The 12,331-nt window shown below is 34.3% G+C and overlaps 3 protein-coding genes across 3 annotated transcripts; all 3 read left to right on the forward strand.

Moving 5' to 3' along the window:
* Positions 1 to 8,972: 8,972 nt before the first annotated feature.
* LOC126708399 (uncharacterized) lies at positions 8,973 to 10,043 on the forward strand. Its single transcript, XM_050408191.1, has 2 exons — positions 8,973 to 9,284; positions 9,462 to 10,043. Exons 1-2 carry the CDS (start codon positions 8,973 to 8,975, stop codon positions 10,041 to 10,043), a joined length of 894 nt encoding a protein of 297 aa, XP_050264148.1.
* An 88-nt stretch (positions 10,044 to 10,131) lies between these two features.
* On the forward strand, positions 10,132 to 11,054 carry LOC126708400 (uncharacterized). The gene is made up of 3 exons (XM_050408193.1): positions 10,132 to 10,540; positions 10,716 to 10,783; positions 10,905 to 11,054. The coding sequence occupies exons 1-3, from the start codon at positions 10,132 to 10,134 to the stop codon at positions 11,052 to 11,054; spliced, it is 627 nt and encodes a 208-aa protein (XP_050264150.1).
* LOC126709263 (uncharacterized) lies at positions 10,689 to 11,563 on the forward strand. Its single transcript, XM_050409416.1, has 2 exons — positions 10,689 to 10,783; positions 10,905 to 11,563. Exon 2 carries the CDS (start codon positions 11,067 to 11,069, stop codon positions 11,367 to 11,369), a length of 303 nt encoding a protein of 100 aa, XP_050265373.1. The 5' UTR covers positions 10,689 to 10,783; positions 10,905 to 11,066; the 3' UTR covers positions 11,370 to 11,563.
* Positions 11,564 to 12,331: the final 768 nt, after the last annotated feature.

Below are 12,331 nucleotides of genomic sequence, written 5' to 3' on the forward strand. Positions count from 1 at the left end.
AGTATAATTGCATCATTTTCAAAAAAAAAAAAGAAAAAAAAAAAAAAAAAAAAGAGAGTATAATTGCATCTACTCCCCGATCTCATTTGGAAAGATGCACGACCCCAGTTGTGACCATATGAGGCATTTTACTGAAAGGCATGTTCAGGTTCTCCTGGCTGGCTGGCTGGCTGGCTGTATTTTCTTCATTTTTTCCTTTTTCAATTAAATGTCAATCACCAGTTATGCCAAAGATTGCATTTATGAGCCATGGATAGCTCCTCTTTAGGTGTTCAGACAAAAGCAAAATGCATAATTGGAAGAGATTATCCAAAGCCAGGTCAGTAGTACTAAGTTCTCGAGTCATTCTAAAAAAAAAAAAAAAGGCAAAAAACACATTTTCGTCCCTATATTTTCACGCGATTTCCATTTTGGTCCCTAAGTTTTTTTTTTACCGCTTTTAGTCTCTATTTAGAAAAACGCCTTCCGTTTTAGTCCTTTCCGTCAGTGCCGTTAGGGCACTGACTTATGTGGCAAACGGAATTATTAAAATAATAATAAAAAATTTTATTTTGTTATTAAAAAATACCAAGTCAGCATTTAAATTTTAAAAAATAATTTATTGATTTTAATTAAATAAAAAAAAATAAAAAACAGAAATAAAAATAAAAAATCACATTAATTGAGATTGAAGTGTGTCTTGAGCAAGAACAACAAGAACACAAACTCAGATCTAAGAACACAAAATTAAAATCCAAAAATCACAAACCCAATAAATAAGAACTTCAAATTAAACCCGAACAAAGAATTAAACGTGAAAACAAACACAAAACACAAACCCAAAAAATTAAAATAAAACCAGCACAAACCCAAAAACAACAAAGAACACAATCCCAAATCAAGAACACAAACGCAGAAAATTAAAAAAAAAAAAAAAAAAAAAAAAAGAATGAACTAGACATCAAGAGATTAAACTAAGAAGATGAAAGATCTATGTTTTAATCATAGAGCAAGATCCTGGATTTGAACAAACTTTTTGCCCCAAACTCCGATTCACGTTGAAAGCGCAAAAACCCATTTAACAAAAACAAAAACAAAAAGCCAAAGCCCAGAGAAATCTGATTCGGAATGGGGATGCCATTTCCGGGCCTGCAACACCGAGACGGTGGTGGAGGCGTGGCGGTAATGGCGGGACCAGTGAAAGCTATGGAGCCCACACCGTCAAAGACTTGTTTGAAGAACTTGTCGCTTAAGCCCCGATCCTAATCTTTTTGTTCTTTCACAAGGCTATACGTTCTGAGCTCGAGAGGTTACACCATGCCGCCGTGACTTTTGCTACCACCGGTGGCGATATCAAGCCCTTGTTCGACCGCTGCCATTTTCTCCAAGCTATTTACAAGCACCACTGCAATGCCGAGGACGAGGTGTGTTTTGTAATTTTATGGATTTCTTTCAGATTGGAAATGTTTTTTTTTTTTTTTTTGGAGGTTAAATAATATGAATTTTCTATCAGTTTTTGTTTATTTAGTTGTTAGCTTGAATAAAATTGATTATCCTTTTGGCTGTGTGTTCAAATCCAAGGCCTCGTTCTGTGATTAAAACCCAGATCTTTCATCTTCTTGGTTCAATCTCTTGATGTCTAGTTCGTTCTCTATTTTTTTTATTTTTTATTTTTTAATTTCTGGGTTTGTGTTCTTGGATCTAGGATTGTGTTCTTGGTGTTCTTGCTCAAGACACACTTCAATCTCAATTAATGTGATTTTTTATTTTTATTTCTGTTTTTTATTTTTTTTATTTAATTAAAATCAATAAATTATTTTTTAAAATTTAAATGCTGACTTGGCATTTTTTAATAACAAAATAAATTTTTTTATTATTATTTTAATAATTCTGTTTGCCACATAGGTCAGTGCCCTAACGGCACTGACGGAAAGGATTAAAACGGAAGGCGTTTTTCTAAATAGGGACTAAAAGCGGTAAAAAAAAAACTTAGAAACCAAAATGGAAATCGCGTGAAAATATAGGGACGAAAATGTGTTTTTCGCCAAAAAAAAAAAAAAAAGTCCTTGAAGTCCATACTCACACCAATTTTACGAATGAAATGAGAGCCTGTATCCTTAAAAAAAAAAAAAAAACGTCAATAATATTTTTATAACAAATCACAGGTGGTTAGTTATTATTGGTTCAAATTTGAAATTAATACTAAGATTACTTTTTTACCCTAACAATAAAAACCAGTAACAATCTACCACTTAAAATTTGTTGTAAAAATATTGTAGACATATCATTTTTTTAAAAAAATATAATAAAAATGGAAAAAAAAGGTACGAAGGCTTGTAAGATATTTCATAGAACTTAAATACGAATTCGTTTAGTTTTTTATTTTTATTTATTTTTAAATAGTCCCTGTTGGAAAAACAGCGGGAACACTATAAATACATTACATATGAATCAGTGTCTTTTGTGTTTGCGCGCTTTTCTTCGAATAAAAAAATCGTAAGAGTTTCTCTCTCTCTCTCTCCATCTTAGAACCTGTTCTTGTTCTTGTGTTAGAGAATGGAGATCTGAGATCGAGATCGAGATCGAGTGCGCTTCTCAACGAAAATTTTGTATATCTCTCTCTCTCTGCTCTTCTCTCTAACTTAGAACCTGTTCTTGTTCTTGTATTAGAGGAGAACTAAGATCGCTTGTGAATATCGAGTGTGCGCACCTCAACTAAAACTCTGTAAGTATCTGCGCATTTTTTCTAGCTCTTGCTAACTTCTAGAACCGATCTGCGCATTTCTTCTCAACTTGTATCTGTTCCTTAAAATCATGTTTAAAACTGTTTGGCTATCTCACATTCCTATTCAATTTGTTTTAGGTACTTTATTGTTCGTATTTTTGGCTTAATTGTTTATAGTTTGATTAAAATTATATGTTTAATTAATTACTTATCCTGTTAAACTCTCTATTTTTTTTGGCCTCAGCTAGTGTTTGGATTTTGATTAAATCAAGTTCTTTGGACTGATTATGTTCTTTATATTTGTAAATCTTTTTCTCTGATTTCCGATTATATTTAAAACTGTTCTGCTATCTCATATTCCGATTCAATTTTTTTAGGTACTTTATTGTTCGTAATTTTGGCTTAATTGTTTATAGATTGCTTAAAATTATATGGTTAGTTAATTATTTATCAATCTTTGTAGCTTGAATTTTCATAAACTGAGAAGCTTGCTCTAATTTCCGATTATATTTAAAATTGTTCTGCTATCTCATATTCCGATTCATTTTTTTTAAGTAGTTTAATGTTCGTAATTTTGGCTTAATTGTTTATAAATCACTTAAAATTATATGATTAGTTAATTATTTATCTATCTTTGTAGCTTGAGTTTTTTGCAAACTGAGAAGCTTGCAAAAGAAGAGTTAAAGGTGGACTCGTGGCAATTGAGGTAATTTTCTTGCTGTTTTTTACTATTTGTGGTTGAGGTTTAACAGCTGAATTTTATTCTTTATTATTGTTTTTGAAAAAATAGTTGTATTTTAAGAATTTCACCTTCGTTGTTGTGGCAGATTAGTAATTTTCGGTGTTTAAAGATTAAAAAAGAAAAAGAAAAAAAGAAGCAATTTCTACCGATTTTAGGTTTACAAACTAATATAGCAGTGAAAGTGATTTGTGAATTTAGTACTTAATATATTAATTTTTGTGATTGGTGACATGTTTGTATATAAATATTATTTAAAATATTGTAAAATTTGTCACCTTAACATTTTAATTTGTTTATGAACAGTCATCTTAACATTTGTGAAATATATTGTAAAATTTGTTATATCATTAGGCTTATTACAGTAGCCTAAGGTTTATCACTATACATTATCCATTATACATTTTTGTTTTAAAAAATTGTTGAGCTCTTTATGTTTGTCTTATACAAAGAGTGTTCAGCAATTATTAATATTGCATTTTTTTAAGACCAAACAAAATACTGAGTTACAGAAATAGCCTAAGGTTCCATGTAGTTTATAGTTTATACAAAACATTGTTGCCGGTTTAGCCCATTTTGTAACTACATCTAGGACCTGCCTATTAAACTTTTATGCTCCCTATAGATATTCCTTCAGCTTTCCATAGAGCCGTGTCATCCACCCGACTCGACTTAAGTCGAACCAGCTTGTTTTTTTCTTTTCACTATTTCATGGAGTTGCTTGTCCTTTGTCAAAATTACCATGCTTGTGAACTGTCTCACCATTGCTTGGTATAGTGCTTCCTTTACAGCTAGAATGACTGAATGTTTTCAACTGAGGTTGTTACTGGAATAGCAACCTTTGAATATTTCAGTCCCTTCTCGGTCTTTAGCCAAAAAAACAAATCCCCCTCTGCCTTCCTTGCTTTTGCCATGTCCTGCCACTAGCAATATGAGTTGCCAGTCTTGTTGCCCACTTTGTCTCTCCTCTGACAGGGGCTTAGCTACTGTGATGGAACTGTCTGCTCCTTGTATGTAGGTCTTGTGATACCTGTCAATCAAAAGGTTACAAGATATTTGTGTCTTGTGGATTTGGATTCTTACCCTCAATTAGGAACAAATTCCAAACGTCAAATGGAAAAATATAGAGAGGTATTTAAAGATCTCATATGATTTTAATTGATCTAGAAAGCATAGGATAGGGTCCCTAGAGACGTTAAACGGTGGATTTTGGAAAAGAAAGGAGTTTATTTGAAGCATATTAAGGATATGTACAACGGAGCTGTAACTAGTGTGAGAATAAGTACAGGAATCGCAAGTGAGTTTCCTATCACTATAGGTTTGCATCAAGGATGAGCTTTAAGTCCATTTCTTTTTGCACTAGTGATGGATGAGCTCACTAAATCAATCCAAGAGGAAGTGCCTTGGTGTATGCTTTTAGCACATGATATAGTTATAGTGGATGAAACTAAAATTAGAGTTAATGCCAAGTTAGAAATTTGGCGAGATGCTCTAGAATCTAGGCTTTCGATTAAGTAGGACTAAAATAGAATACATGGAATGTAATTTAGTAAAAGTAGAAATATAAACGAAGGGGAGGTAAGACTTGATGGTTAAGAGATACAAAAAAGCAACAACTTTTGATAACTTAGATCAATAATTCATAAAGATGGAGAAATTAAAGAGGATGTGAATCATAGGATAAGAGCAGGGATGAAGTGAAGAAGAGCATTAGGAGTGTTGTGTGATCATAGAATACTCATTAAGTTATAGTAGAATTAAGGCAAAGAATACATTTGGCCGACCTTAACTAATATGTTGAGGATTCATAGTTGACCCCAAAATTTTGGGACTAAGGTTTTGTTTATTTGTTTGTTGTTGTTCCTATCTTGTTGGGCTACCATAATGGATTGGTAGCCTTTTTTTACTTTATACTTACTCCCTGCTATTAGAAAAAGGACAGATGACTCTATCCTCACCGTCTGTCCTTGTAATGGGAATTCAACTGATTACTTTTGCTTCGGCATAATTATACACCTGTTGGAGGACTTGATAGTTCCAGGTTCTAGAGTTCTAATCTATGAGATCGAAAACTCAATGAATATTTAGACTATCCAGCTGGGAAGAGCTGAGCTTGGGGGGAACCCAAGCCGTATCATTTATTTCTACAATTCTACCTGTGCCTAGTCTCCATTTGGTCTTTAGCAAGAGGGGTGTTTATGCAATAGCAAACACTTTTCTAGAACCAAGAGTCCTGTGGTTTCTGTCTTCCATCCAAAGGGGAACCTTTGGGGAAATACTTGGCTTGGACTGTTTTTGAGAAGAGTGAGTTGGGTTGGTTGTATAGTTTCCATACCCTCTTGGCTAACATAGCCTTGTTTAGATGCTTTTCTAATACCTAATCCCCACAATATTTTGGTTGACACAAAGCTTCCCAACTCATTAAATGGAGTTTTCTCTTATCATTTTCACGCCCCCACCAAAAGTTGCAAATGGACCTATCCAATTCTTTACAACAGGTTCAGGGAATTTGAAACATGCAAAAGAATAGAGGGCGATGGAATTGAGTACAGATTTTAAAGGTTACCTTCCAACTTGTGAAAGCAGCCTTGCCCTCCAACCTTGAAGCTTCGAGTTTACTTTATCTAATAAAGCTTGAAAGTGAGAGATTTTGTTCCTACTATAATTGAAATTGAAGCCCAAATATTTCCCTGGTTGATTCACAGACCTAATGTTGAGAGTTTTTTCCCATTTTGTTCTTAAGTCCGTGAGGGTATTAGGACTAAAAAAGATTTCATATTTGGATGTTAATCAACTGGCCTGACATCCTTCAGAACCAAGATAGTTTATCTTCTAGAAACCAAAGGACTTTATCATTAACTTTAAAGAACAACAGAGAGTCATCTGCAAACAGGATATGGTTGACAGCAGGGGCTGATCTAGCTATCTTAATCCCACTACAGAGTTAGAATCTTCTCCTTTGATCAATGTCCACGAGGGCACATTTGCACATAGGAGAAAGAGGTAAACGAAAAAGGGATCTTCCTATCTAATTCCTCTCTTAGGTTGAATGGGGGAGGATAGAGAACCATCAAGAAGGAATTGGTAGGTCATTGTAGAAACTCGAAAAGCATTCCATTATGTTGGTCATCCAATGAGCAGGATAATTCATCTTCAAGAGAACTGCTTTTAGGAAATTCCATCTTAGCCTACCATAGGCTTTGTTCATGCCATGCTTCAAAGAGGCATATCTGGTTTTTTCTTTCTTGTGTTTTCTAAGGTAATTAAAAATCTCATAAGCCAAAATCACATTATCTTGTATTTGTCTTCCCTGTACAAAAGCATTTTGGAAGGGTGTGATTAGGGAATCCATCAAGGGTTTAAGCCTATTTACAAGTGTTATATATATATATATATATATATATAGCCTTATAGATAATGTTGCAAAGGCTTATTGGCTGAAATCATTGCATTCTTCATGAGCTAGGGATTTTAGGGATGAGAATCGAGTAGTTTTTTTTAATAGAGTTTTTAGTCATATGATCAAAATTTCCTAAAAATTGATCTATTTATTTTTAACTGGTTAGATGTTTTCTAAAAAAAATTTAAATTTTTAATAGAACCGACTGTTTGACCAGTGACCCAATGATTCGAAGGCTATACTAGGTAAAGTTCCAACCCATATTTAATAACTAAGCTTAAGAGATGGGAAACTTGAGAATTGTAAATTGGAAAATCATAGTATTGTTTGAGAAATCACGAAATTATGAATAAAATCACAAACCACAATCCCCAAGTTTCTATACCCGTGGTTTTATTTCCCCAAACAATAAATCTAGTGATGCAAAATTTTTCATGTGACTTTTTGTGATTGGTAGATAATAATAATTGTCTCAATGGTATTGGTAGGCTCATGTAAGTGTTGTTGTCCTAATCAAAACATGTCACCTTAGCAAGTTATTGAAAATAATTGTGAAAGGAGCCCCAAGCAATAGCCTAGTAGTAATGACATTCTTTGTGGTATTCAAATGTCTATTGTTTTAATTCCACCTCCCGTCTCCTCCAAAATCTATCTAAAAATAAATAAATAAAATTGTATTTTTAGCATTGCTCTTCCCAAAAATGACTTTTTTTACCGGAAGAGACATCCACATGCTCACTGATACATATCTCTGTAGACTTACAATTTATATTATGGCACTTTTCTTTAATTATAGCAAAATTTTCAATTCTCAGCCACCAAACAGACTTTTTTTTTTTTTAATGATAAATTAATTACTTGTTAAATTAGTTACTGCCATTTTTAAATTGCAGTTGTGTTCAGTGTAGTCAAAGGCGTTCCGGGCGCTCGCCTAGGCGCCCAGGCGAGGCGAGGCGCCAGAAAAGCGCCTCAAAGGCACTGAGGCGAGGCGCCTTTAGTGAGGCGCTCGCCTCTGGAGCCTAGGCGCTCGCCTATATGTATTTTGTTAGGCAAGAGGCGAGCGCCTGAGTCAAATTTGTGCTTTTATGAGCTGTAATGGCATGTTTTGTAAATTTAAAGAGGTGTATGGTTGGTTTTAAACTATTACCTCAGTGGGGATAAGCTGTCTCCCACTATATCAAATAAATTAATATAAAAAAAGCATAAAAAAAGATAAATCAAAGAACTTTCGGGAACACTTGACTTTAGCAAAACAGCAGTCATTCAGCAAAAATAAAAAAAAAGAGTAAAGCAGTAGTCAACCAACATCAGAGCAAAGTGTTTCGTCTTCTTCTAAGTTTTGGAAGAGAGTGGGCCAGTGGCTGCCGGCAGTGAACCAACATCAGGTAATATTTTCCTTTCTTTTAGTTTATTTTACACTTTTTCTTTCCCTGTGTTCTTTCTCACAGCGACACTGCTTTGGTAGTTTTTCGTTGTCCACACTTTCAAAGCATATAAAACTCTTCTCTTTATTTCTTTTCTATTTTTTTCCCCCTTTTCTCATCTCTGCTGGACTGTTTTTTTCTCCCGTTTCTCATCTCTACTGGACTCTGTTTTTTTCCCCCTTTTCAAAGCATATAAAACTCTCTCCTCTCTGTTTTTCCTCTGATTTTTCCCCCCGTTTCTCATCTCTGTTGGACTCTGTTTTTTTCCCCCTTTTCAGAGCATATAAAACTCTCTACTCTCTATTTTTTCTCTGTTTTTTTTTTTTCCGTTTCTCTTCTCTGTTGGACTCTGTTTTTTTCCCCCTTTTCAGGGCATATAAAAACTCTCTCCTTTCTGTTTTTTCTCTGTTTTTTTTCCCCCTTTTCTCTTCTCTGTTGGACTCTGTTTTTTTCCCCCCTTTTCAGAGCATATAAAACTCTCTCCTCTCTTTTTTTTTTTCCCCCCTTTTCTCTTCTCTGTTGGACTCTCCGTCTCCAGCAACTTTCTCCTCTCTGTCTCCAGCAACTTTCCCTTTTCTCGAACTCATTACTTCACTCAATTTTTAGAGCTTAAACCATAGTAAATGATACATAGCTAGCTTAATATAGAATCCTATTAAATGTATTGTATTGGGGTTTTTTTTATTTTTTTATTTTTTATGTAGAATGGCTTCAGATAATGGGAGGAGAAAAGATCCGGGATGGAAATATAATTATTTAGCTAATGTTGAAGATAAAAATGCAGTGACTTGCCTCTTTTGTAATAAAGTCACAAAGGGAGGGATACATAGAGCAAAACAACATCAAGTAGGGAATTTTAAAAACAGTACAAAATGTTTAAAATGTCCTGATCATGTTAGAGAAGAGCTTGCACAGTATATGGCAGAGAAGAAGAGTGACAAGGAGAACTATGACAAGATGCCTGATTTTGATGATATAGATAATATGATTGAAATTGAGGATGTAGATGATGATGAGGTAAAGGAAGTAGAAGTTATCCAAAAAAGGAAAAAATCATGCTCTAGTAAGAGAGGGGTTGGCAGTAGCACCCAATTGAGAACTATGAAATTAATGCCAAAGTCTAAGAAGTTGAAAGGTCCTATGGATTCTTTTGTAAGATTAAAGCCATAAAAAGTGGTTGCACTTAGGAAACAGGGTAAGATGAAGCAAACTAACATCAATGATAAACTTGATAAAGAGAAAAGAGCACAAGCTTGTCAGTATATTGGCCGGCTATTTTATCTAGCCGGTATACCATTCAATGTTGCTCGCTTAGATGAATTTAAATGGGCAATTGAAGCTATTGGGCAGTATGGTCCAAATATGAAGCCTCCTAATTACCATGAGTTAAGAGTTCCAATTCTCAAAAAGGAGGTGGCTTACACAAATGAGTTATTGAGTAATCACAAGCAAGATTGGAAGAAATATGGTTGTTCTATTATGTCTGATGGGTGGACTAGTAGAACCAATAAGACCTTGATTAACTTTTTGGTGAATTGCCCATCTGGAACCATGTTTGTGAAGTCAATTGATGCATCATCTTTTATGAAAACTGGGGAAAAAACTTTTGAATTACTTGATACATTTGTAGAACAAATTGGGGAGGCTAATGTAGTCCAAGTAGTATCGGATAATGGATCTAATTATGTGTTGGCTGGGAAGTTGTTGGAAGCAAAAAGGCCAAATTTGTATTGGACTCCATGTGCTGCACACTGCATTGACCTTATATTAGAGTAGATGGGCAAAGGAAGCAAATGCTAAACGAGTAGTAGAAACGATTTTGATGCCTTCTTTTTGGAATACTATAGTTTACATTCTTAAAGTTATGGGCTCTCTTGTTCGGGTTCTTCGCCTTGTTGATAATGAGAGAAAACTAGCTATGGGTTACATATATGAGGCGATGGATAGGGCTAAAGAAGCTATTATAAAAGCTTTTAATGAGAATGAAGAAAGGTATTCAAATATTTTTAAAATCATTGATGAGAGATGGGAATGTCAATTACATTGGCCTTTGCATGCAGCGGGTCATTTCTTGAATCCTGAGTACTTCTATTTTGATGATAACATAGCAACAAATCATGAAATTACAGCAGGATTGTATGCTTGCATACAAAGACTAGTTTCTACTGCTGAAATTCAGGACAAGATCATGGCTGAGCTACCCATCTATAAGAAAGTTGAAGGACTCTTTGGCATTGAATTGGCTAAAAGATCAAAAAAGACAAGGGCTCCAGGTAAGAAAGCATTTATATCTAACTTATAATGACTAGTACATTGGCACTTTTTACCCAAAAATAAAAAATCTAACTTCTATGATATATCATATATCATTACTCATACTTATTTTTTTTAACATAGCTGAATGGTGGAGTTTGTATGGGAGCTCAACTCCGAATTTGCAACAGTAAGCTATAAGAATCTTGAGCTTGACTTGTAGTGCATGTGGTTGTGAGCGCAATTGGAGTGTGTTTGAGCAGGTGAGTTTTGAAGTATAATAAGTAGATCTTATCCTTTGATGAACTACTTTATTTCATAGAAAATTACAATGGTTTAATTATTCACTATAGTCTAATACTTAGTTTTCATAAATGGTTGTAGATTCACACCAAAAAAAGGAATAGACTTGCACAAAAACGACTAAATGATCTGGTCTTTGTGAAGTATAATCAAAAGATGAAGGCACGATATGATAAGCGTGATGTTACTGATCCCATCTCCTTAGATGATATAGATGAAAGTAATGAATGATTGTTGGGGGAAATGGGTGCTGAACCATCTATGAATGTTGAAGATGAGTTGGTTTTTGATGATGATGATGATGGTTTGACATGGGGTGTAGTGGCAAGAGCTGCTGGTGTTGGAGAACCAAGGAAGAATACTAGATTCCAAAAAAAATCAAGGGCAAGCTCAAAGGCCTCAACATCACAACCAAATATTGAAGAGGAAGATGCTGATTCTGATTCTGATGAGACCGAGGAAGAGAATGTTGATGGTTATAAATCTGGTTCAAGTGGCTTTGAAAGTGATGGAAACTTGAGTGAAGACTCTGATGATGACCTTTAGATTAAAATAACACCACATTCAGGCTATTAAATAGGCTAATGGGCAGAATGTTCAATCTTCAAATGCTTTTGTTTTGTCATGGATAGTCATGAAGTTCAATCTTCAATGTTTTGTTAGGAGTTTTCTTCTTTCTAATATGAAGTTATGAACAATATTTTGGTTTAATATTCAAATTTAGTTGATATTTGGATGGAGACTAATTTTTAAATGGTGATTTATGTTTATATTTAGACTTAGTTGATATTTGATAATTATCTAGACTTAGTTGACTGTTTTGTCATGGATAGTCATGAAGTTCAATCTTCAATGTTTTGTTAGGAGTTTTCTTCTTTCTAATATGAAGTTATGAACAATATTTTGGTTTAATATTCAGATTTAGTTGATATTTGGATGGAGACTAATTTTTAAATGGTGATTTATGTTTATATTTAGATTTAGTTGATATTTGATAATTATCTAGACTTAGTTGACTGTTGATATTTCGATGGAGACTAATTTTTTAGAATTTGGCGCCTCGCTTCACTCGGGCTAGCGCCTTTTTGGCGCCTCGTTGCCTCGGGCGATATAAGGCCTTGGCGCCTTAAGGGCGCCTTTCGCCTTTGGCTACCTTGGTTGTGTTTGTTTTCAGCTTAAAATGGTTTTTAGTGTTTTTCAGTTGTTTGGTGTGGTGTAAAATCCAGATCAAATTAAAAGTGTTTTAGGCTGACCATGATGACACTATAGATATTAGATATATATATATATATATATAAATATTCATGTGGATGGTTTTAGGCTGAATCTAATTTTTCTCTCCTAAACATATGCAGATTGATGGATCCGATAGCAGTGACCTATGAGACTTGTGTCGTATGCCAGACACAGACTACAGATCCTTTCAGGCCCACATATTGCGACCATACCTATTGCAAGAACTGTGCACTGGTCGAGATGAAGTCTGGGAGACAGCGTTGCAGAATTTG

Source organism: Quercus robur, chromosome 12 (genome assembly GCF_932294415.1).
Source record: "Quercus robur chromosome 12, dhQueRobu3.1, whole genome shotgun sequence".
NCBI classification, from domain to species: Eukaryota; Viridiplantae; Streptophyta; class Magnoliopsida; order Fagales; family Fagaceae; genus Quercus; species Quercus robur.

Excerpts from the sequence above, each read along its gene's own strand:
- LOC126708399 (XM_050408191.1), top strand. The coding sequence starts at position 8,973 with ATGGCTTCAGATAATGGGAGGAGAAAAGATCCGGGATGGAAATATAAT. Across the intron at positions 9,285-9,461 it reads AGGATGTAGATGATGATGAG|GGTAAGATGAAGCAAACTAA; the intron begins GTAAAGGAAGTA and ends CTTAGGAAACAG.
- LOC126708400 (XM_050408193.1), top strand. The coding sequence starts at position 10,132 with ATGGGCTCTCTTGTTCGGGTTCTTCGCCTTGTTGATAATGAGAGAAAA. Across the intron at positions 10,541-10,715 it reads AAAAAAGACAAGGGCTCCAG|CTATAAGAATCTTGAGCTTG; the intron begins GTAAGAAAGCAT and ends TGCAACAGTAAG. Across the intron at positions 10,784-10,904 it reads ATTGGAGTGTGTTTGAGCAG|ATTCACACCAAAAAAAGGAA; the intron begins GTGAGTTTTGAA and ends AAATGGTTGTAG.
- LOC126709263 (XM_050409416.1), top strand. The coding sequence starts at position 11,067 with ATGGGTGCTGAACCATCTATGAATGTTGAAGATGAGTTGGTTTTTGAT.